This window comes from Canis aureus, chromosome 11, assembly GCF_053574225.1.
Source record: "Canis aureus isolate CA01 chromosome 11, VMU_Caureus_v.1.0, whole genome shotgun sequence".
Taxonomy (NCBI): Eukaryota; Metazoa; Chordata; class Mammalia; order Carnivora; family Canidae; genus Canis; species Canis aureus.
The window spans coordinates 7,614,016-7,638,953 of NC_135621.1; the positions used below are offsets into that span (position 1 = coordinate 7,614,016).

At 38.8% G+C, this 24,938-nt stretch overlaps 1 protein-coding gene across 2 annotated transcripts in view; it reads right to left on the reverse strand.

Annotated features, from left to right (window-relative positions):
- Positions 1–24,561, reverse strand: part of TAFA2 (TAFA chemokine like family member 2) — a 436,739-nt gene extending 412,178 nt beyond the window's left edge. Inside the window, exon 1 of one of the 2 annotated variants that reach the window (XM_077913629.1) lies at positions 24,417–24,561. Coding sequence is in view for 1 of the 2 variants with exons in the window: in XM_077913628.1 (XP_077769754.1) it covers positions 23,215–23,216 (2 nt within the window). In the remaining variant the exon portion in view is untranslated. Of the gene's footprint in view, positions 1–23,214; positions 23,335–24,416 lie in introns of those variants that run through there. The other variant, XM_077913628.1, reaches the window with a different exon arrangement.
- Positions 24,562–24,938: the final 377 nt, after the last annotated feature.

Below are 24,938 nucleotides of genomic sequence, written 5' to 3' on the forward strand. Positions count from 1 at the left end.
TGGCAGTTACATGTGCTTTTAGCCTATAATCCAGCAGTTTACTTCTAGGAATACATCCCAAAGTAATACTGGCAAAAAAAAAAAAAAAAAAGCCCATTTTTGTAGTACTATTTAATAATAGCAAAGTACCAGAAATAACTTACAAGTGGATTAAAACAAACCCCAGTATTCCTTGCTCAACATTTGCTTTCTTTTTTCTTTTTCCCCTTCCCCTTTGTTTACATCTCCACCCCACATCACTCCCAAACTTTGACAAACCAAAAGGATTGCAAAAGAGCTCTTTAAAGAACTGCTACAAATGCCAGGAGCAGATTAAGCCCAGGACCCCGAACAAGAGGCCTGAAGAACCAAAACAATCTCTGACTGTTCCAACCACAAGTTCATCCACAGTTAGAGGGTAAATCACCTGACCATAGCACAAGGACATGTACTTCGCTTTTCAAGTTCCATAAAATTCCCATGAAATTTCAGTTCTAAAGCAGTTCAGGCAATTACCTCATCTTGAGGTGCTACAGCAACTGAGTAAAGTTTTTAACATCTACTTGAATCATTTTAACTATAATTTTTGTTTGACAAAACCAAAGGTACATCAATAGCAGCTGACTAAATAAACTATGTTACATCCACCAAATGAAGTAGTATAAAAAGAACTATAAAAAGGTCCAAGGAATATCTACATACTACAATTGGATGATCTCCAGAAATACTGGGAAAAAAAAATTCAGTGAAGAAAAAAATGTGTTGAGCATGCTACCATTTAAGAGATGAGGATATAGAAACATGTACAGATTTACTTTTTTAAAGATAAACAAAAATTTTTAAACACTTACCTATAAAGGGAAGGAGAGAAAAGCATGAAGGAAACAGGGAGAGAAGTTCAACTTCTCTGAATATGCCTTGGTTTTTGTTTTTTGTTTTTGTTTTGTTTTTTTGGTAAAGATTTTATTCATTTATGTGAGAGAAAGGGAACATGAGCAAAGAAGAGAGGGAGAAGCAGAAACCCCTGCTGAGCAGGGCTTGGTCCCAGGACCCCGAGATCATAACCTAAGCTGAAGGCAGATGCTTAACCAACTGAGCCACCCAGGCGCCCCTGAATATGCCTTGTTTTTTAGATACAAATACTCTACATAATAAATAAATTTTTAAAACCAAGCTCTGTAAGCTAAAAATAATATGAAACCATGAGTCTGTGGTAGTATAGCCACAGTGAGGGAAGCTAGCTACTACTATTCCATGTTCTCAGTAATCATTTGTTGGAGGTAGTATTGGCATTATGATCCTTGGACTGTTCTGTGTCCACTGTTGAATAAAACAAATGAACAATTATATTGGTATCATTAGTCACCAGGGTTTCCAGCACAGAAAAAAATGCAGACAGAAAATAAATTAAGTAAAATTCTATAGTTCTAAATTTTAATTGGATTTTCATAATTCATCTGAACTTATAATAAAATTTATCTTGAAGTTCATATTTCCTAGTATTATACACTGGAAAAACTTTGAAACAGCATTCAATCCAAAGGTCATGGGCACCCCCACTTTCCAGATTATAGTTCAAAATGCCATTTCCTACTAAAATGAAGGTCTTCTCAGAAAAATAGTTTATTCCAGATTTGAGGCAGGCAAAGTGTAAAATAAGGTTGAGATACATTGTCACACTAAAAACAGGGCTGTTTGAAAATACTCTGGAGACAGCTTAGAAAGGCTCTCACTGACCAAATGTAAGGCAATCTGAGTAGAAGGATAATAAAATTCAAAATTATAATTATAAAAAAATCATTATTCACCTATGAAAGACGCTAAATATGCAACTAATACTATTTGAAAATGTCTAAATTTTTAAAATCTCACTTTTATCCTGCCTTTCCTGCACTGTTCTTCTGTGAAAGCAAATATTTTGATGAGCAATTTCTCTTTATACTCTAGACAATAAATAAATAAAAGGAATCACAGAATTAACATACAACTACTTTGTAACCTCTCATGAATTAATACATCTAGGCAATAAGCATCAGTGGCTCTAAGCTAATAGGTAAGTATACATCAGCACCTATTAAGTGTTGTTGCCAAAAGGTCTAAACTGAATATGACCATACTTCTAGTTTGAATTTCAATTTACAAAAAAAAAATAATAATAATACAGGAAACAAGTAAATGGGTTAAAAACATACCAAGAATTCAATCAGGAAAATCCACACTATATAAATACTACTGGACAAATAACCTGATTTATTCAACTGATAAATTGCAAGTAAGAAGAAAAGGGGCATTTAGGTTAAAATATTTTTGTTTAGATTCCACATTTAAGTGTGATCATATAGTCTATGACTTATTTTCCTTAGTGTAATGCTCTCAAATTCCTTCCATATTGTCAAATATTGCAGTTATTTCCTTTTTTATGGCTGAATAATATTCGATTGTGTGTATCACATTGTGTGTATGTATACTCCACATTTTATTAATGCATCCACTGATGAACTTTTATGTTGTCTGCATGTCTTGGCTATTGTAAATAGTGCCTCATTGAACATAGGGGTACAGTTACCTTTTCCAGACAATTACTTCTAAGTCTTCAGAAATATGGAATTGCTAGATCATATGGTAGTTCTTTTCTCAATTTTTTGAGGAATATTCATACTGTTTTCCATAGTGGCTGCACCACTTTACTTCCCCATCAACAGTGCACCAAGTGTCCCCTTTTCTCCACATTCTCTCCAATACTTGGTATCTCTTTTTGGTGACAGCCATTTGAACAAATGTAAGGTGATATCTCACTGTAGTTTTGAATTGAATTTCCTTGATGCTTAGCAATGTTGAGCACCTTTTCATGTTCCTATTGCTCTTTTTATGCCTTTTTGGGGAAAATGTCTACTCAGTTTCTCTGTCAATTTTGTAATCAGATTGTTCCTTTGCTATTGGAGTTCTTTATATATAAATATATATATATATATACACTTATATATATTTATATATACACATGTATTTATATGTATACATATAACAATATGTTTCATAAACTAGAAGACATTGATAAAAGATTTTCAAGACAACACAAGTAAGTGAAAGGATATTCAATGCTCATGGGTTGGAAGAATTAATATTGTTAAAATGTCCATAATACCCAAAGGAATCTATAGATTCGATGCAATCTCCATCAAAATTCTAATGACATTCTTCAAAGAAACAGAATAATTTTAAGATTTATATAAAGCCACAAAAGACCTTACATAGCCTAACAATGCTGAGAAAGAACACCACAGGTAAAGGCATCATACTTCCTGATTTCAAGCTATACTACAAAGTTGTAGAATCCAAACAGTATGGTACTAGCAGAGAAAGATACATAGGTCAGGGGAACAGGATAGAGAACCCAGAAACAAATTCATGCATATACAATCGACTAATTTGTGACAAAGGAACCAATAAATAACGTATAGAAAACTGGACAGCCATATGCAGAATGAAACTGGATTTCTATCTTCCATCATACCCCAAAACGACCTGCAAATGTATTAAAGACTTGAATATAAGACCTGAAACCATAAAACTGGAAGAAAACCAGCAATAGGGAACTTGACATGAGTCTTGACAGTGTTTTTTATTTTAGATTTGACATCAAAAGCAAAGACAACAAAAGCAAAAATAAACAAGTGGGATTACATCAAAGTAAAAAACTTCTGCACAGCAAAGTAAGCCATCAACAAAAGGAAAAGGCAGCCTACAGAAAGAGAATATATTTGCAAACAGTATCTGGTAAGGACTTAGCATCCAAAATATATAGTTTTTTATAAATATTTTAAAGAGTCATTATCTTTCAGAGAAATATGGAAATATTTTCAGAAAAAAAATGACGAACATCTTAGACCTTCTTATCCAGGGGTAGAGCAGTAGGGGGAGGTATACTTGCAACAAAACTGGGTTTTGTGGAAGCTGGGTGATTTGGCCAGTATCATACAGCTAGTAAGCAATAAAGCTAGAACTCTAATCTCACTTGTCTGATCCCACATCTATGATCTATTGATACAGAAATCTCTCAAATGCACCAGACACCTGAACACAACCATTTGTAAATTGGTGACTACCTATATTACCTAGCTTTTAGAGTTTTCTGTGCCTTAAATATGCATTCAATGAACTTCACAAGTATATATGGATTATACCAAAGAGTGAAGCCAACTAAAAAGAGTGGTAAATTAGAATGAGAAAACAGCACAAGAAATGGGCATTTTTTAAATGAATAGCAAGGGTTTTTTTAATAAATGCTTTTGTTAATAATTCTATTCATAACTGATAGCACCTGTATAATAGAAATGAGTCTGTGGTATGTAATAGAAATGAGCTTACAATATAAGCACATAACTAAAAAATAAAGATTCTGAGCGCATATAGTGTATGGCTTTCCAAGTTCTTTATCAGCACCATAACTGCCCTCTTGTTTGTCTTGTTGTTCCAGTGATTTATGGAAGCCAGAAAAGAAAACTGTAGTCTCCAGGACCCTAGGGCAAGACTTAATAGCGCCCTTGCAGCCTAAAATAATTGATACCTCTTTTTTAAATGCCAAACAAAGGAAACTCTAGGCCAGCGTCCAGGGTTACCATCATCATAATTCTAAGATATTTAAGTCAGGTGAATCTGATATTAAGTGATTAGCATCACACCGGGTGGGTACTTTAGACAATTCTCTTTGAGGAAAGGAATTTCCTGGTGATGCAGCTACTGTCAAGATGCACCTTCTTCTGAAATCTTGCCAAGACATAAAAGAAATACTAATTTTGAAACTCGTCCAACTTGTACATCAAGTCAGCCAGTTTCCTGGGATAGATCACCCTGCTTTTACGTTCTTCCATTTCTACGTTTGCTCTACTAGAGTTATGTATTTATTACTTCTCTAAAGGATTTACTAAATAGAGAACACATAGAGCTATAAACCCCAACTGCAGAATGGGTTTTATCAGACAGCAGACTACCTTGGCTGTTGGCCTACTATGTCTCTACCCAAGAACATTTTATTCCCCCAGTTTTCAAAACTGTTTATTCTTAGTTTTACACCTCAGCTGCTGCACCATTTCTTGACTGATCCATAATTTAGAACAAGTAAGTAGTTTGCAACCTAACATTGTATTATTCACTTTGCTCTAACCCACCTCATTTAAGGTGTCATGTAGTCTAACTATACATCTTATTGTTGCTATTATTATAGTATTAGTCAGTTATTATTTTATTATTAATCATCCCCTTTCTTCTGCTGACTCACATTGTCTACAGTATTTGAAGAGAAAAAAAACAGAGAGCATAAGTAAGCAAATCCTCTCTGCTAAAGTTTCCCATTAGAGAACAATTCAAAATTCCGCAACTTAGGCCGTAGTTTAATGGTATTGAAAGAAATCTATAGCTGTATTGAGGACAAAGTTGGAGCAGCAACAAGAAATTTCTGCTGCATAACATTCCCTTGTTAATGAATCATCAAGAAAAAACATCCTCCAAAAGGTAAAGGTTTCACAAGATACTGTATAGGACCTCTTTTCTTCCCTTTTGATGCATTACATACTGATAATACTGAAATCAAGTAAGAATAAATATATAAATTTAACATTAAGAAATTGGCCATAGGCCCACATCTACCATTTTTTTAATTCATGAAGGATTAGGAAGATGATCTGAATGTAACTATATTGTCTCTCTTATACAGGATATTTTTTAAATGTAATTGGAAACTTACTGAAGCAAATCATCACAAAAATCTCTATCAAAAAGAAAACAGTATTGATCATGTAGCAAAAACCATTCTCTTGAAAAAGAAAACATTTCAGACAAATTTAATATTCTTATTTGACAAAATGATAGGCCCAGAAGATAAGGAAACAAGGATGCTTTCCTTCCTCCCTTCCTTTCCTTCTTCCTTCATCCTTCAACAAACATTTACTGAGGCACAACAACATGCGAAGAAATAAGAACAGTCCGTGCCCTTAGGAATCACATGCTCTAGTGGCTAAGGTCAACACATAATAATAAGGTGGATACATTACGAGATGTAAATCAAAATTGTATAAATGCCCCAAAGAAAGCTCCCATAGCTCCATGAGATAGAAAACCCTCTTGACATTTCCTGAATGATATATTCATCGATACATCAAAGAGTTTCCGATCTGGTAACTACAACAATCCAGCAGGAAAAAAGCAGTGCTAAGGGCATTAATTAATCTTGGGTCCAGAGTGGTTTAAAGTATTTTTTCACAACCTTCAAGATGGACCAAGCAGCTTGCTCAGTGACACTGTAGACAACTACATCAAAAGTTCTCAAGGCAAGCGCTGATTCCTGCATCTCTGTATTTATGCTCAGTATAAACACAAAGTAGATGTTTTAATACATAGTGGTTTCACACTCAAAGCTAGAAAAACATGCAAATCATTTTCACCATAGAGATGGAATTAAGATGACAGTGACCTTGGTGAGTTAAAAACAAATAGAAAATAAATGAAAACTAGAGCAAACCTTTGACTTTAATTCAAATAACCTGGGTCCAAATTCAGATTCAATCACCCAGGAAGCCCAGTAGGCTTCAGTAGGGTACCTAACATCTTTGACTCTTAACTATTTAGGTATAAAATGAAGATGAGGATACTGATACTAATCCTTCGGGTCATTTTGAGGCATCAGTGAATGAATACACACACACACGCACACAGACACATGGAGAGATTCTTAATTCAGAATATGGCCCATGTAGAGTACTCAGTAAACATAAGTCTCAGATCCTCATGATATACATGGGGGGGGGAAAGGGAGATTTCACAATTATAAAAGACCTTGAAGGGTCTCCTCATTATTCTCCTTTTAAGACATTTTAAGCTGAATTCATGTGGAAAAGCTTACTCCACGACCTTCCTTATCAAAAGTTTCAACCTCTCTTGAGAGCAGTAAAACAGTGGCATCAATGTCAAACATAAAACTTTGCCCATTCATTTAGTTGACAACTATTGCCTATACCTCATGTCATGGATTGTGTTCCAGACCAGTGTTCTCAGTAACCCTGGGTCTGAGTTCTGACCTAGATAACCAGGCGAAGGATAATTTCCAGTGCTGGAAATTCACTATTTTCTGAAACAACTTTCAGCCTTTGGACAGAATGAAATATTCTTCACTGACTAAGAAAAGTAGAGGGAGAAGAATTTTGAGGAAGTAGAAAATGAGTTCCATCTGAGAGGTGTGGAGTTTGAGATTCCTCTGAGACATCAAGGTGGAAAGGCCATGAATACAGTTGGACAGTCAGACCAAAGGGGTCTTGCCAGGCCCCAGATTTGGAAATTGTCAACATAAAGGCAGCAGTTAAACGATGAGAGTAGATGATCAACAAGGATAAGAATATATTGATAAGAGACATGCCATAGACAGAATCCTGGGAAACATCAATATTTAATAGAAAGGCTAAGGGAGAAAAGCCAGCAAAAGAGGTTCTAAAGAAATGGTTGTAGAAGTAGGAAGAGAACCACAAATACTGTTAACAAGACTACAGGCAAGGAGAGTTGAGCAGAAAAAGAAGGGATTGGCCATCTAGCACAAACATCAAAGACAGCCAATAAAATGAAGCCTAAATAAAATCCACTGGACAAAGAATTTAACTTACTCGTAAAAATGTTCAAAGATAACAATAAAGGGCCCATTTAATGTTTGAATACCTCCAAAAGAATGCTTTCCAAGGAACTGTTCACTTGTACTTTCATGAACGCTCCCAGAGTTAAAAATTTACCACTTTCTAAAACTCTTAATCTTTGGACAGCTCTAAATATTACAAATTTTCTCATTTTAAATCAGAATCTTTTCCTTTTATGCCTGTCCACTGATAAAAACCAGTTTTCTAAATATCTGAAGATAAATGTTCTGATACAGCACTTTCCTAATTTGCAAACGTGTGTATATACATAAATACATTATTTGTTTATTGGCTCACTCTCCCCCTAGATTACAAACTCCAAGAAGGATACTCTGCTTTATGTATTAAGTATCTGCAGCACATGGCACAGTCCCTGACATATAGTAAGTGCTCCATAAACAATGATTAAATGAATTAATGTATTGACAAACAAGATTTTAAACTCTAAAATTACTGAATGAATTTTCAGCATTCCCCTGGGGTTCTTTTTTCCTCACTGGATTAATGTTCATATAACTTTCTAAATCGGTATGAGAAAGATAGACAAGGTTCCTCTCCAACTCCCTTCCAGAAAGCTGATCATATGAAAAGCTTACAAAGATTATTTATAGTAGAAACACCCCACTGGGAAATCAGGCAACTCTCAGATCTGGTCTGCTACTATCTGTGTCCTTCAGCACATCTGGCTACTTTTCTGGACTTTGAAGTGATGCTTTTGGATTATATATATTCCAGGGTTTTTTTCATGGCTCAAAACTAAGATTATGCAGGAGGGGAAGTAGAATCACTTGTAAATGTTATAATAAAATGTGTAAAGAAAAATATTTGAAATGCCTACTCGTTGCTCTGATCATATCATTTCTTCAAACTTCACATTTTTCTTTTCTGAAGTTATTGGGTATCTACAGTAAGCTCCTTTTATACCACATTTTCACTTTGCCATATCCCCAGTCATTTGAAATAAAACTGCCCTGTCATCTTCAACAAAGTGGCTCTTCAAAGGGAATTATATTGTTGTTTGTTATGATTTTAAATCTCATCTCTCACAAGGGGCTTTTCTCTAGCCCCAGCAAGAAAGTTTTGTTGCTACTTATAATTTTAGAACACAATCTAGGGGATCCCTGGGTGGCTCAGTGGTTTCGCGCCTGCCTTTGGCCCAGGGAGCGATCCTGGAGTCCCGGGATCGAGTCCCACATCAGGCTCCTGGCATGGAGCCTGCTTCTCCCTCTGCCTGTGTCTCTGCCTCTCTCTCTCTCTCTGTGACTATCATAAATAAATAAATAAATAAATAAATAAATAAATAAATAAATAATAAATTTTTTAAAAGACCAAAAAAAGAGTTAAGTATACAAAGGGCATATAATATACACATATCTAAAAAATATACATTTTATAGACACACACACACACACACACGTATTGCATAATACCTCTTGTTTAAAAAGAAAGGAGTATGTTCCCATTCTTTTCCTTCAAAGACAGAGTCGAAAGAAAAAAAAAAAACATAGCTGTAATACAGGACTCCTCCTTTGATGTTGTCATCATATTAAAAACACTCATAACCTTCAAGAATAGGAACCTATTATTCATATTACCATAGAATGTCTGCCGCTTGCATTATCATATCATTAGGGGGAAAAATCCATTTACAGATATATTTTGTTTTACTCAAAAAGGAATTGTCTGAATTCTTCCAATATAATTAATGTTTTCATGAGGCTTTGTCATTAATCCGAAAATTAGAAGATTGCATTGTTCAATACTCACCAAGCATTTAGCATCTAATTAGCCTTATATAATGTTCTACAGATGCAACTGAGTTGTGCACCCAGGGCCTCTGCATAGGCTATTCCCACCCCTACCCCCAAGCAACCTGTTTCTTACACAGCAAAGAGCCCGAGAGATTTTTGTAGGATAAATGAAATAGGACATTTCAGTCTGAATTTAAATTCCGGAAAACGACACACTTTACCTCACATTTGTTTTTGGAGATTTTTTTTTTCAATTCAAGGAGGTGAGTATATAAATGAATTTTCAAATTTTCTTGAATGTAAGTACTATATCTCATTACTTGAAGTTTTTCATCAAATGAAATTAGAGAATCATAGAAAGCCACTTATGGGAAATTTGAGATCCATTCAAAGAATGTTATGGGTATTAGTGTAATTTTAATGATACAATTCTAAATGTAAAAGAATAAGATCTACTTAGGAGGTCTAGATATAAATAACTTGAACCAAGACAATTCTCCAACCAGCATTGTGTTGAGCAGAATGAGTCTCATATTCCAACGAGTATGATTAAATGCATACTGTATGGTTAAAAACCCAGCTCTGAAGGCAGAGGGTGTGGCTCAAGACTCATTTCTGCTCCTTATAAGCTGTGTGGCCATGGTCAAGCCATACATTTGTATTAAAATAGGAAAAACAGGACCCCTGGGTGGCTCAGCGGTTTGGCGCCCGCCTTTGGCCCAGGGCGCGATCCTGGAGTTCCGGGATCGAGTCCCGCATCGGGCTCCCAGCATGGAGCCTGCTTCTCCCTCCTCCTGTGTCTCTGCCTCTCTCTATCATGATAAATAAATAAATAAATCTTAAAATAAATAAATAAATAAATAAATAGGAATAACAGTGGTTCTTTCCTCCAGAATTTCTATGTGAATTAAATGAGATAATTCACGTAAAGTGTTTAGCACAGTGGCTGGCACACTGTAAATGCTTAGGTTTTAAATGTTTAAAAAAAAAAGTCTATAGATCTCCACAGAGTAAAGACCACAGGGGAGAAGTCTCTGTCCTCTCACAGTGTTCTTGTCCATGACAGCTGTGCAGGGACCCAGCCTTGGTACACAATGATATTCACGTGGTAGCAGAGACAGAAAGTAAATAGGCAACTCTGGGCATGCTCCCCACTCTCCTCCATCGTGCTCTCTTCTACCCTAGGTAGGAGGTCACTGCAGGAAAAGTGGTCTCCATGGTTCATGGGGCCCAGTTGCTCCAAGCTGGGCAGAAACCCAGAGAGAGAACAGAAAGGTTACTCTTCCTGTGGACATTAAGAGTTAAGCATCTTTTATACCCAAGCTGCTCTCTAGGGCTCGCTCCTTATTGATTTTTAAACCCTCTTCCTGGAGATCACCTCCAGTTAGGTCTCAACAGCTACACGTACACTGGTGCCTCCCAAACCTCTATCTCTAAACTGTAATTCCATTCTGAAGATCAGACCCAAATCTACCAGTACTTATGCAGGTTTTCTTTTGGGTAGCCCAAGGATGCCCCAAACTCAAAATGCTTAAAATTAAACCAATTACCCTTCATCTAGATAGACTGCAGTAGGCTTTGGGATCTCACTGTATAAACAGCACAAGTCTCCTAACTAGGACCCCTTCTTCACTCTCTTCTCTCCCTGCCCCACACATTCAATCTCCAAGACCAGTTGATGCCATCTTTCACCTCTAAATGGCACCTTCTTTTCCTCCCTACTTCCAACTCTTTTTTTCGATCTCTTGCCAGTTCTCACCACAATCACTGAAATAGCTCTCTAGTTGGCATCCCTGGCTTCCTATCCTCTACCCTCCCTGGAAACTATCCTCTATACTGACACCAAAGAATCTAAACACCAGAGGAGGATGGGCCTCAGGAGAGACTCCAATGAGGGAATACTAGAAGCCTGGCAGCAGTATAGTAGGTCACTCATTTTTGTTTTGTAAAACTGTAGTTTTACTTAAAATAGCTATGAAAGTAGACCTAACTAGCAAAGAAAATGATTTCCTTTGATGTGACAGGAAGATATATTGTCAAGAACTGTGAAGGGTCTGAGAGTTTTACCCTACTTGCAAGCCTACAAGTTAGCCTACCAGTTTTATGGATGCTGGGAAAAGGCCTAGGACTCCTGGCCCGGAGACAGAGGGCTATTTCTCAACACACAGCAAACAGCATGATCACATTTAAATTGGTTTCCTTTGCCCCCAAGTCCCACAGGTGGGATGTAAGGCAGCCCACATCGTGGAACCCAATATTATATAATGGACTACACAAAGAGATCTTCCTTTTTCTGGAGGGAAACATTTTTATTATGCCGGACAGCGAGCAAGTCGGCCTGGTGATTCACAAGGAGACATCATCGTCCAAGGCTATTCACTCTTTGAACATCCTTAAAAATGTATTCTGGGCAGTGAGTAGTAAGTACCCTGAGAGACACATAGAAAACTGTCTCCCAATAGCCAAGCCTTGAATTCAAACCAGGCTCTTGGCACCCACTAGCTAAATCATTTTTACCACTATCAGTTTTCTCACCTAAAATTGAGGGCAGCACTCATCCCTAACTCACAGCCATTTTACAAAATCAAGCGACATCACATACATGAAAGAATTTTGTAAGCAATATAGCATTAACTATGCACATGTAATCATTTATGCCTCTGGAACTTTGTCATTTATTATAGAAATCAAAGATGAAAGCAATTTAGAATTGTATAAGAAATTAAAGATCAATTAATAAAGCACTTAATAAATGCCTGACTATAGGCTTGGGTAGTACAAGGTGAAGAATAAGACACATTCTTTGACCTCCAGAATTCCAGTGTAGCGAAGTAGCAGATAGGACTGCATCCAAGATATATTCATGTGATAGAACAGAAGCATGGAAGGATAATCCATGGTCACCACTGACTTCTCAAGCTTGGAGGGACGTTAAGTAATCATTAAACCTAATCATTTCATTTACCAATGAGAAAAATATTCAACAACTTTTTTTTAGAATTGATGACTATGTGGTGGCAGACTCAGAACTAGACCCACTCTTTCTGACTTTTAATTTGATAAAAAAAACCTTGGCAGAAATTTCATATTCCTGATAAAGAGTTTTTTGCACGACCGAGGGGAAAATCTGGTTTGGCACCATGCATTTTTCTCTCCTCTATAGTCTTATTTCAGTTCACTGCCATTTTACTTCTTTGTTCCCCAAGAACTACAATGGATTTATTCGTTCTTTGTCTAACAACTCCTTACCTCTCTCAAAGGTCAAGGGTTTCCTCTTTTATTTGTATGAAAATGCGAGCTAGAACAAACTTCCCTTCTGATCTCTGTCTTCTCCCTTTCACTCCATCTGGCCCCCTACCTAATTCCTCTTCCCCTTTACGTCCCACAAAACGCTAACCCTGTCACCTTCTTGACCACTGACTGCCAGTTATTCAATCTGCTTCTTACCCCAGTAGGCCATACCATCTACCTAGAGGACTGGAAGCAGATTTCACAAAATATGAAGTGAAACATTAACCATGAGCTCTTGACTCCACCTCAAAGGCTGAATGTAATCAGCTGCTAGGAAAAGATACAAGGCCAGGAAAGCCACAGCTCAGCTACTCTTCCTAGAAGTACCACTGGCCTTAGACAACATAGAGTTAGGGCGCCAACCCCCAGCACAGCTGAGAATTCATGTATAACTTTTGACTCCCAAAAAAAACCCAACTACAAAAGTCTTACCTGTAACATCAATAGTCAAGTAACGCATATTTCCTAGGTTGTATGTATCACATACTATATTCTTACAATTAAGTAAGCTAGAGAAAAAATATTAAGAAAATCATAAGGAAAAGCATTTATAGTACTGTATTAAAAAAAAAAAAAACAGGTAAGTGGATGCACACAGTTCAAACCCTCAAGGTATGGGGGTCAACTGTTTAACATGGACCTTGATCCAAGGTAAAATTCACCAATAAGCTTGATTTTATTTTTTTTTAATTTTTATTTATTTATGATAGTCACAGAGAGAGAGAGAGAGAGAGAGAGAGGCAGAGACATAGGCAGAGGGAGAAGCAGACTCCATGCACCGGGAGCCTGATGTGGGATTCGATCCCCGGTCTCCAGGATCGTGCCCCGGGCCAAAGGCAGGCGCCAAACCACTGCGCCACCCAGGGATCCCAATAAGCTTGATTTTAATTCTACTTATTGATTTTAAAAATCTTTCAGTACTATGTAGTACCTAAATTTTTCATTAATCTATTTAGTATTGAGGCAGGGATAAGGAACAGATCTCTTTTTCAGTAAGTTCCACAGGAGCCCTAGTTCTATAATCTTAGAGGATGCACATTAATTATACGTGTATGAGTGTTTTGGGGACATTACAGGGAAAAACCAGATCCATTCCATTTAAAGCCTATCTTTAACTCATTAAAGAGTTCCAAAAATACTTCAAAGAGTAAAGGCATCATATTTAAGGTCTCTGAGAAACTTTTTAAGTATGAAGAAACTTTTTAAGTTTATGTGTGTATATATGCACACATGTATATGCTAATACATACAGTTCCATGCAGTCTTTTAAAATAAAGGCAATGCCAAAAATTCAGTTTTTAATAATCTAATGAGTTGACTTTTTTGGTTTATAATACCCATAGGTTTCCTTAATAATTAAATATAGTGAAAGAGTTTTACGTTTGTGAACTCTTCCATTGCAGCACGCATTTGAAAGCTTTAACACAGGAGGATTAAAATAAAAGTCAATAAATACTTGAATGTATACTATCCGTACTAAGTAGTATTGGAAATTAGAATACCAATAATTTTCAATATCATTGAAACCAAGAACAATAGTATCACATTCAAGAGTGTTCCTGAAGGTGAAAAAAGCAAATCTGGTTCATAATAAATTATGAAAATGGTAATTATGTAGATAAGAATAAATGGCTTTAAATTCCCTCATGAATGATGAGTCAAGATTGCTCACTGACAAGAGCAATCAAAATATACTCCATATGTGATTAACACTTAAATTTGACATTGACAAATATTACTTAATTTATACAACAGTAGAATCACAAACATACATAGCCTCTAAACCTCCAAGTTACAATAAATTGTGAAAAGAATGGAAATATTTGTCAGCATGTTTTGTCCTTCATGATTTGCCTAAAATGTATGTATTTTTTTAGTGCTAAAACGTCCTTCAGGTTAGAGATGGAAAGTGTAGGTCAAAATAAATGGCCAATCTCTCCCTCTCATACAATTAGACAGAATAAATGACAATTCTTCACACAATACTTCCTCACACACAGAAGACACATACAAAAAGACTTTCTATCAATATTAACTATTAATCATCTTCCCACTGAATGTTAATTAAGTACCTGTTATGTGCTAGACCTGTTGTGTGCTGAGGGCTGGGAATGAACAGAAACACAATACACGTGGTTTTGCCTCACAGAGCTTACAGACTAACAGACTCAGTAAAATTCATGACTCAGCTGTAAGCAAAGATATTCTATATAATAGAAACTTCTAATACATAAAAGAAATTGAGTAAGAAATAATAGCATTACTATTGCAAACTGTATTAATCATACAACTTGCAAGAAAACAGTTTGCCTTTCTTCCTCAAAACAACATGCCTAAATATAATCTCAGTTTATAATTAATACACCAGCACACAAAAACTTAAGAATTTCCAAGGCATTGATATAACTGACAACAAAGAGGTGCCTGGGTGATTTAGTCGGTTAAGTCGCCAACTCCTGATTTTGGCCCAGGTCATGATCTTAGGGTCCTGGCATCTGCCTCCCCACTCAGTAGCGAGTCTACTTGAAGAGTTCTCTCCCTTTCCCTCTGCCCTCCCCCACATGCTTGCTCTCTAAATAAATAAATCTTCAAAATGAAAACTGACAACAAAATATTCTTGCCCAATGAACTGAACTTGTGACATGACCAGGTCAGACCTCCGTAGAATAGTCACACACCTGAGCTATGATACCTTCTGGCATTAGTGAAACTGGTTTAGGAAAAAAATTAATAATATATAAAGAAGTCACACTCCCTAAATAATAAGTTAGTATGCCTTCAATCCTAAAGAGACTACTTTAGGAAAGGTATTTAGGACCAGCAGGACAAAAACAAAAAAAAGATTCACTTAGAAGTGATAAGGCCAATAAATATACAAAACCATCATTTTTAAGTCCATCCTCTCACCTATTCATAATAATTACCCAAGTAGAATAAAAATCTAGACTTTGTGGCCAAAATTTTGACATTTAGGCCCTAAGAGGAAGTAACTGCTGTTGAAATTCCAAAAATGATTCGGAGGGCTAAAATTGACCTTGTACACAAGAATACATCCATGTATAATATACTGCTAGTTAAGAAATATATTTATTTAAACTATAGGAAATAAGCCAAATTTGCATTAGTATGTGAAAACTGACCATTTCTGATTCATTCTTTGGGGTAAAATATATTCTTTAAATGGAAGACTACTAAATGAAGCAAATGCTTATTAATTCCACACTCAGATTAGAAAGCCTTTGAGGCAAGTGTTTCAAGTCAGTGGCCAGATTTAGGCTGCTTACTACAGGGAAAGCTTGTCAGAGAAGTAAGGGTAGGAGGCCTCCCACCTTGCTACATGCATGGAATGAAATTCCAGTGGTGAAGGGGCTCTCTAGAGCCTTGCAATTCACACTGTAGTCCATGGGCCAACAGCTTCAAGGGGGAGCTCGTTAGAAATGCACAATCTCAGGCCCCGAACCTGCATTTTAGCACATTTCTCCCAGATGATTTGTGTGCAATACAAGTCTAACAAGCACTAACCTAATAGAAGGCATTACAGAACTCTAGAGCCCATTCCACATACCTGGCATCAATTTAAGCTTCTGTGTTCCCAGCACATCCCTTAAGGGGTCCAAGACACTACCAACCTCAAGGCAACCTCAGCATCAACGGTCCATTGAGTCAAAAAGAAGAAAGCAAACTAAATGCCGAGGTGAGAATGAACCATTCCTCATTATCATTCAGCTCCTCCAGCTGAGCCCTTAACTGGGAACCACCCTGGCTCCAAATGCAAGTGGGATTGGAGGAGTATGGGTAGAAATGGCAAAAGGGCAGGTGTATCCGTATCTCCCTAACTAGCTGCCCTCACACATCCATCTGCCAATAGTGACACATTCATGCCCCTTAGCCTGCATGTGGTCTGCAGATACGCCTGTTGGCCCACACAATATTTCAAGTTTGAATTCATTCCCATCATTTATAAATCTGGAACTTTCACATTTTAAATATCTACACATCTGGAAGGCATGCGTGGCTCAGCAGTTGAGTGTCTACCTTCCCCTCAGGTCAAAATCCCAGAGCCCAGGATCGAGTCCCACATTGGACTCCCTGCAGGGAGTCGGCTTCTTCCTCGGCCTATGTCTCTGCCTCTCTTTCTGTGTTTCTTATGAATAAATAAATCTTTTTTTAAAAAAAATACCAACAAATCTAATTCTCTCCTACAAATCATAAAACCTGGCAACACCAGATCCACATTCCAGCGTAGAAACTAATGAAGTCAAGGCTCAGCTGTCCCACTCAGATGTTGACCAGAACTTCGACCACTCCCTACAGTCTCCCCAACACTATAGCTGATGCTGTCAGTTGTCATTTGTTACCTTCCACTTGGTTGGCTTCACTCATTCACATTCCCAGGCTGATCTCTATAGGTTTTTGAATTTTTGATCCGTTTATGGATCTCAAGTCATTCAATCTCTTGAATTTATTCTTTCATATGTGTAATTTAGAAAAAGGGCCTATGGCTTATACCATCCTCAGTTCAATCACAGACCTCATGAGCCAGATAGAATCAATCCGTCGAATTATGTAGTACCTCACCTTAAATAAATACTATTATATGTTTCTACACAACTCATTCCAACTGGGACATTTCAGCTATTTTAACTATTTCTTTTCAGAATGGTATTTCACAGTTATAAACTAGAATTAATAGCAAGAGCAGACACAGGAAAATACATTGTTGAATCATTTCTCCCAGATTCATTTCAAAACTTGAATATACTGTAATGGCATATTCTATGAGGGCAAGTAACTTTATCTTTTTTGTCTACTGATCCATCCCCCGAGGGTGCTCAATAAATACTTAATAAATAAAGGAACTTTCCCCAGAATTATAACTTCTCAAAAATTCATACACAGATTTTGAATTCCTGTCATTAATTACCAATAAGCATATGAAGATTATTCATTTGCTAGCCTAGCTCTATCTGGGTTCATCAAAAAAAAAAAAAAACCCTTTTTATTTCAAGGACTATGAAAACTGGCAGCAGAGAGAAGAAATATAACCCTCACAAGCCTAAGACTATCACAACTTGTTTCACAGCAAAACAGCATCAATATAAACTTGGCAAAATGGCTACACTGAATTATGGGATTTCATCAGATTAAATTCTAGAGTCTCTGGTCATCACCATAATCATCATCATCCCAATCTTAGAAAGCTGGACAACTGTCACAGATCACTCACTGAAAAGCATTTATGGAACATTTACTGGTGTGCCAGCAACTAAGTGCTAGATGTCAGACTTCCTAACTGGAAGGTATGTCCTGTAATACTATTGTATCTCCCATGCCATGACGCTTGGACATGCAGGAAAGATGACATTTTTAATAGTCTTGAAAACTTGACTGAAAAAATACCTTGCTGAGAAACTGAGTCACAGAGAAATGAAGTGATTTTCTTGTGGTTACAGGCTATTTATTATTAACCACTTTGTAGAGCTACAGAAGCATCTCCAGAGCTCTCACCACCGCCCCACGTTGGTTTTATAATGGTCATTTTCAAAATATATCTGCTAACCAAAATGCAAGCCAATGAATTTTAACCACTCAATAAATGATATGACGAACAAATATATCTTCAAATAGCAAAGGCTAAATTTTGACCCAATTCTGGTATAGCTATAAACATACTATCAATCAATCTAAAAGGAGTTTGCAATAAAGCTAAATACATGTACTTAGCAGGAAACTACTATGATAGAAGATTTCAAGAAGCTAAAAAAAAAAAAAAAAATTGCTAGAAATTTTCCTTAAACTTGAAGCTGCCCCAAGTGGGTCTCGCTTTATGGAGTATGATATTACAATGCCCTTCCACTCTCCTGCTGGCCTTTGGATTGCCTGACTGAAAGGTGGATCATCTACCTCCTTTCTCATTATATACCAGAAGAGAGAAGAACTAAAGTTAGAGCTGTTTCATTCGATTCAACACAACTTTCTGTAGAAAATACAAATAAAGACAAGGTCACCGCTATCCATGTCTAACAGCCATTCTAAGAAGGAATTTACCACATTTCTCCAGAACCAACAAATATGAGTGTGCTATTCATCAGACATCTATAAAAAAAGGTAGAACTAAACTAAGAAGGAAATGGTAACATTAACCAGTTTCTTCCACCTTACATACATTTGGAACAGCCCATAAACTAATACAAATAAGAAAGAAATATAAGTGTACACGTTGCTTTTCTCAAATGATCTGGATTGGTCATTTCTCAATTCTTGACTCATCTGAGTCATCACAAATTCACTTCATCAGTATATAAAGCTCCACTGTTCAAGCAGACCAAATTTTAGAGCTGCAGAAGGCCTGCCCTCCGGAAGAATATAGTCTAACAAAAGTCTCTGTGTTCTATTACTCGGCTGAACTTTTGTTATTAGGATTCCCAAGACCAAATAACCCTTTCTCAGTTGCCTGCTTTTACTTACTCTGTAAAGATGAAGAATATGAAGACAGGAAAACGACTGGAACAAATAACTCACCCTGCTTTTCTTCCCATTGCCTTTTTCATAGGAGAGCAAGCATATTTAATTCCTCCAATGTTTAAATACAATTCTCAGTGGAATAGCAAAGAAGGGTGTTAGAGAGAAAAACATCCAAAATGAAATAAAACCAGGGCCTAGTTTTTTACACATAGGTAATAATTCTGGGTGGTCAGTTTTTTGCTCTAGAAAGAATCTGTCTCCTCAAAGCCACGCCATTCAGACTTGAAAATTTTGATTGCAAAACACAAATACACTTTTCCAAAAATCTTCTATCATACTGCCTACTATACCCATACTTCCATAACTTTCCTTATCAAAGCTGCATAATCCACCACAGAAAACCACAGTGTTATTCTGTATTATTAAACTCAGCAGAAAGCTCCATATGCAGCAACAGGAGGCCATAGGCAATTAACTCTGTAAATTGAAAGCTTTAAAATTTTTGCATGACCTTTAAAGGTCAACACAGTTGCCCATTCACATGCATGCAATTATACAGGAACTAGTGCATAGCAGCAAGAAAATTTTTAAAAAAAGAGAAAAAAACAAAAATATTTAGTGAAACTAACCTTGCATTCATTAAAAGATAACTGTGCACTCTCCGGGTTTTACATAGCACACGGAAATACAAGAGCAAATGAAATTTGTTTGTCCACCTATCCTCACTTGGTCAAAGTACTAAATTCAGCCCGCCACCATAACTGCTAAGACTACAACATTATCACATTAACCAACGACTCTGAAGAACTTCAAAACTTACTGTGTTAAACAATATAAATTGATTATATATAAAAATGAGCTTGTGCTAAAAGAAAGGTACCTTTGCTAACTGGCCCTTCAAGGGAAATCATAAGACAATTATTTACAGCTCCTATGGAATAATTTAGGAAACTGAAGGAAGTGATTAAAGGGCTTTATCTAACACGAGCATATAGTATCTGATTCCTCAGTTATATCTATCTCATTCCCCATATGGATCACTGTGAACAAGATGGAATATTCTCCTGATAGCTTACACATTGTTTTCATCTGAATCAAAAAGTAACCTGAAAGTCTTCTCTTTTTCCAAAAGCAATATCAATCAATTGCCTAAATAGGCCAGAATTTCACGGATTCCAGTGACTAGCTTGCCTATCACAGCACAGGATGAAATGCAACATATACTTGTGGTTATACACTTTGGAAGTGGGTGGGTTTTGGAAATCTAACAAATTTGGAGTGTATCAATAGTGCATAGCAGCAAGAAAATTTAAAAAAAAAAGAAAAAAAAATATTTAGTGAAACTAACCTTGCATTCATTAAAAGATAACTGTGCACTCTCCAGGTTTTACATAGCACACGGAAATACAAGAGCAAAGGAAATTTTTTCTGGAAAATTTACAGATACCATTTGTAAACCAGAGTAGTATACTCTAATGTAACGCCTGGTTTAACTGTGGAGGCGCATATTTAATAGAGATGGCATACAAATATATTCAGTCTTTTAAATGTGTTGAAATTCCCAGTCACAGGGTCAATAAACACATCCCGAGCACCTTTACATAAATGACAAAGATGACTTTTTTTTTTTTTTTGCATTTGTAACCTCACAAGAATATCTCCAAAAGAAAAACTAAAGAGAAAAAAAACACTACATGCAACATTGGTTCAAGCAGTAAAACTGAATCATAAATGACCTTGTTAAACCTTAGATTCAGTTGGACTGTAAGTCAAATCATGTAAAAAAGCATAAAATGCAGACTTTGTTGAAAGTCATTCTTTCCTCTTCCACACAAAACCAGTATTTTATACCGATGCCATTAAATGCATATATACATATGCATCTGGATAAAGAGAGCTATAAAGATGAGATAGATAATAGTGATATAAATACTTTTCTTCACATGCCAACAACTCTGTTAAATTTCTGTTAAAAATAAGTAGAAACAAGCATTATCAGTTATATTTCATTGACAAGGACACCCGAATCACTGTGCCAAATGGATAGAATCAGACTTTCTAAAAATGACCAAACAAAGCAGTGGCCAATGACAACTAAGAAATAAAAACTAACTTCTAATTCTGTGGGCTGCGCCCACCTTTCCATCTTCCCCTGTTTCAGACTATGCTCCAAATCCAAGGTAAAACTTTTGTCTAAAAAGACTTACGGTAACTCCCTTGTGAAATGATTCCCGTTCTTCCGGTGGTATCATTCAATATGCTTCAAGGAGTTTAAAATAAAGTCAACCAAAGAATTTTGGAACAAAATGGCAAATGCACCATATTACACAGCATTAAAAAAAAAAAAAAAAAAACAATGGTTTGTAAGCAAGATAAATCATGTCAAATACTGTACAAGTATGTAGACCAGATATGAAGTTGATTTAGCTAGTCTGGCCTTGGTATCTAGCAGCAGCCTGTGTTAATGCATGTCTTCTTTGTTTTGATGGAGCCCCACTAATGACAGGTTGATGAATTGCATTTGTAAATGTCAGGTATAGATCACAGAGGACTACCTTCCAGGCCTATTTTACTTCAGCCTGGGGTTATGCCTCAAGAAAACAGAACTGCATTGCACACGCAAGTTCCTTATTTTTACTTGAATCTTCAATGAACAAAACAGCTGCAGAATAATACGACTTAATGAGGCATCCCTAATAAAATACTGGAGAAGTAAAAGCCGGGGCACTGAACTGTTGGCACTCTGGTTGTTTCATCTTCTCAAATCTATTAGAAGTAGCTGATGACACTTTGGAACATTCCTAGTTTGGGATACACATCAGATAGTCGAATGATCATCAGTTTGCAGCCACAGCTGAACTTCAGCAGACTCCGATAATACCTTTTACTACGGCCCATGATGATGCCTGGAAAAATTGCTGGAGAGGCACATCGTCCCCTACGTGTATAGGGTAATCCATACCAGCAATTAGGCTACATCAACCCCAAAATGCACTTTCAACATTTCAATATTCAAAAGCATTTTACAAAAAGATCATCATTAAAATGTGATCTTGAAGAGACTGGATCCGGGACCACCAAAACTTTTTGATAATATTCATACATAATAATTTTTATAAAATCTTTTATCACCTCTAAGTTTCATTACTTTATAAATTTTTAAAAAGGAAAAGTGGCCATGTCTAAAAACAGATCTTTTTACCGCTGTGTCATCACATCTTGTAACCTGGTGGTTAGTAAATACTATAATGCATTCTCTAAGCAATATGTATCTTTTTTTGTCACAGATCCATGGGCATTTCAATGAATCTGCATTCTCCAATTTATCATTGTTAAAATCACTAACATTTTTCCAATTCAAAAATCACACATATTCAGAAAGCTTAGATTCCCCTTGGGCACAACTTGTAGCATTATAGGTGGTTTTTGAATCTTAAGAAGCATCATCATAGCAGTATATATAAATAAGTAAGTTCAAGAATCCTCAACTACACAATTTCATTAAAGGCAAGAAAAGAATCAAGATTTTAGTCTCAAACAATGCGTCATCTAAATAAAACCACACACTAAAACTGCATTCTTCCTCTTAAAAGTCACTGTGCCTAAGCATGCAGTTGGTAGTGACCCTGTTCTCATAGCATTATATCTACAAATGATGTAACCCAGTTTTTTTCCACCGAAAATTAAAATAAAATTGAACTCCAGTGTGGTTACTGATGGCCTTTCAATGGCTACTGATGGCTTTAAAAATTAGGACTCTAAAAAGGTCAACATGCAAACAACCGACTCCGGATGAGATCCTGAGCAGATAAAGTAGGAAAGCCGAAAAATGCCTCTGATCATTTTTAAGGCCGTTAGGTACCAAATTTGAAAGTGTAAAATGCTCAGCAGTCTGCGAATACATGTGCACACACGGAAAGGCTGGAATAAATACAAAGCATCTTAATCCTGTTTTTTTTTTTTTAAGGGCTGTAAAGGTGTTTCTAATCTCCTTCGCTATTGTCATTTAGCACCTTGACACAGAAATCTTAAATTACTCATTTGTCTTAACTTACATCGCCTAATAGAGCAGTTTTAAAGTGTTAATTGATAAGTCTGATTATTGATGTCTCCAACAGTCTAGTCGGGAAGACGGGAACCAGATCATGATCGCGCAGTCAATAGTCCTTGCAATCCATCCCGTGCTGGGTGAGGGGCCCTTACACGCCCACCGCTTTGGGGGTCCCTTTTCAGAGGAAAGGTGGTATATGGGACTTTTGCTTTTTCAAAAGTCGTCCTTGCAAAATTCAAGAAGGGATTTAAACACTCACAAAACGAAGATTTCTTTTTTCCCCCTTCCTTTCCTGATGGCCACAAGCAGCGCCAGCCGGCACTCGGGGAAGGCGCGCTGCCAGCCGCGGCCGCTCACACGCGGTCAGGGCGCGGGACCCGAACCGGGGGCGTCGCGCCCGCCTCGAGCTCCGCAGGCGCCCCCGGTCCGTCCCTTGCGAGCAGAGACCAGGGGGCTCGGCCTGCAGTTGCGGGAGAAACAGGCCGGCGGACGTCAAACTTTCCTTTGCAAAGGCAGTTTCTGGAAACAACACGTTCCCCACTGGCAGGGGCAGCCCGGGAGCCGCAGGAGCCCCCTGTAGGCAGCAACCTGCCCTCGGGCTGCAAGGGGGCCTGCAAGGGGGCAGGCGCCGCGGGGCGGACTCGGGGGGCACCTCGCAGGAAGGGGGGAGCACAAACCCCGCCAATGCACCACCCGTCGTTCCTCGAAGCGGTTCTTCTGAACGCGGTTGGCAGGACCATCCTTTCCCTAAAGCTCCCCTGTAGGGCCCTTCCCTAACCCTCCCTAAGCGGACTTGGCTCATTCAGTCCAACGTGAAGCGTCCGTTCCCCGACCCCAGGGGCCCGTCAGGCAGGCGGCTCGGAGCTGCCCCGAGGACCCTGCCGGGGCCGGCGGGGCGGGGAGGTGCGGAGCCCGGGGCGCGCAGCCTGCAAGCAACTCCTCGGAAGTGGACGGAAAGTGGGGCCTGGAGGGGGACCAGCCGGGCCAGGCCGCCGGTCCTGACTCCCTGGGGGACCCGACCGGAGCCCGCGGCCACCCGGCTCCGACCCCCGCCCCGCCCCTGAGCGCCCTGCGGGCACCTGCCGGCACCTGCCGGGCGCCCCGCGCCTCCGACCCCCTGCACCTGCCGGCACCCCGCGCCCCCCCGGCACCCCGGCTCCGACCCCCTGCCCCTGCCGGCACCCCGCGCCCCCGGCTCGCACCTACCTGCAGCCCGGCTTCCCGGTGGCGGCAACACCTAGCGACGCTCCTGCAGCTCCCGCGGGCCGGCGCCTGCCTCACCGCCCTGGCATCGCTCCCGAGACGCCCGGCCGCCGCCGCTCAGGGCACAGGAGCCCGCGTCCGGGGCTGCGAGCTCGCGGAGGGCGGGAGTGCGGCCCGGGGCGTGCGTGCGCGCGCTCCCTGCTCCGGGCGCGGGCGGCTCAGGAAGCCCTCTCCATCCAGGCGGGAGCGCCCTGAACGCGGGGCCGGGTGCGCAGCGGGAAGCCGTGCGGACGGACGGAAGCCCGGCCCCGCAGCCCCGGCGGTCCTCGGCGGCGAGCACGGGCGCGCTCAGCCCCCCGACTGCCGGCCACCGGGCGCTCCCCGGCCCCGCCTAGTCCATGTCCGACGCGCCCGCCTCGAAGGCCGAGGGCGCACTTGCCCCGCGCAGGTGGGCTCCCGGGCTCCGCGCACGGCCGGTCGGGCGCTCGGCTGGTCCCCCGCGCAGCAGGCTGTGCCCCGCGGCTC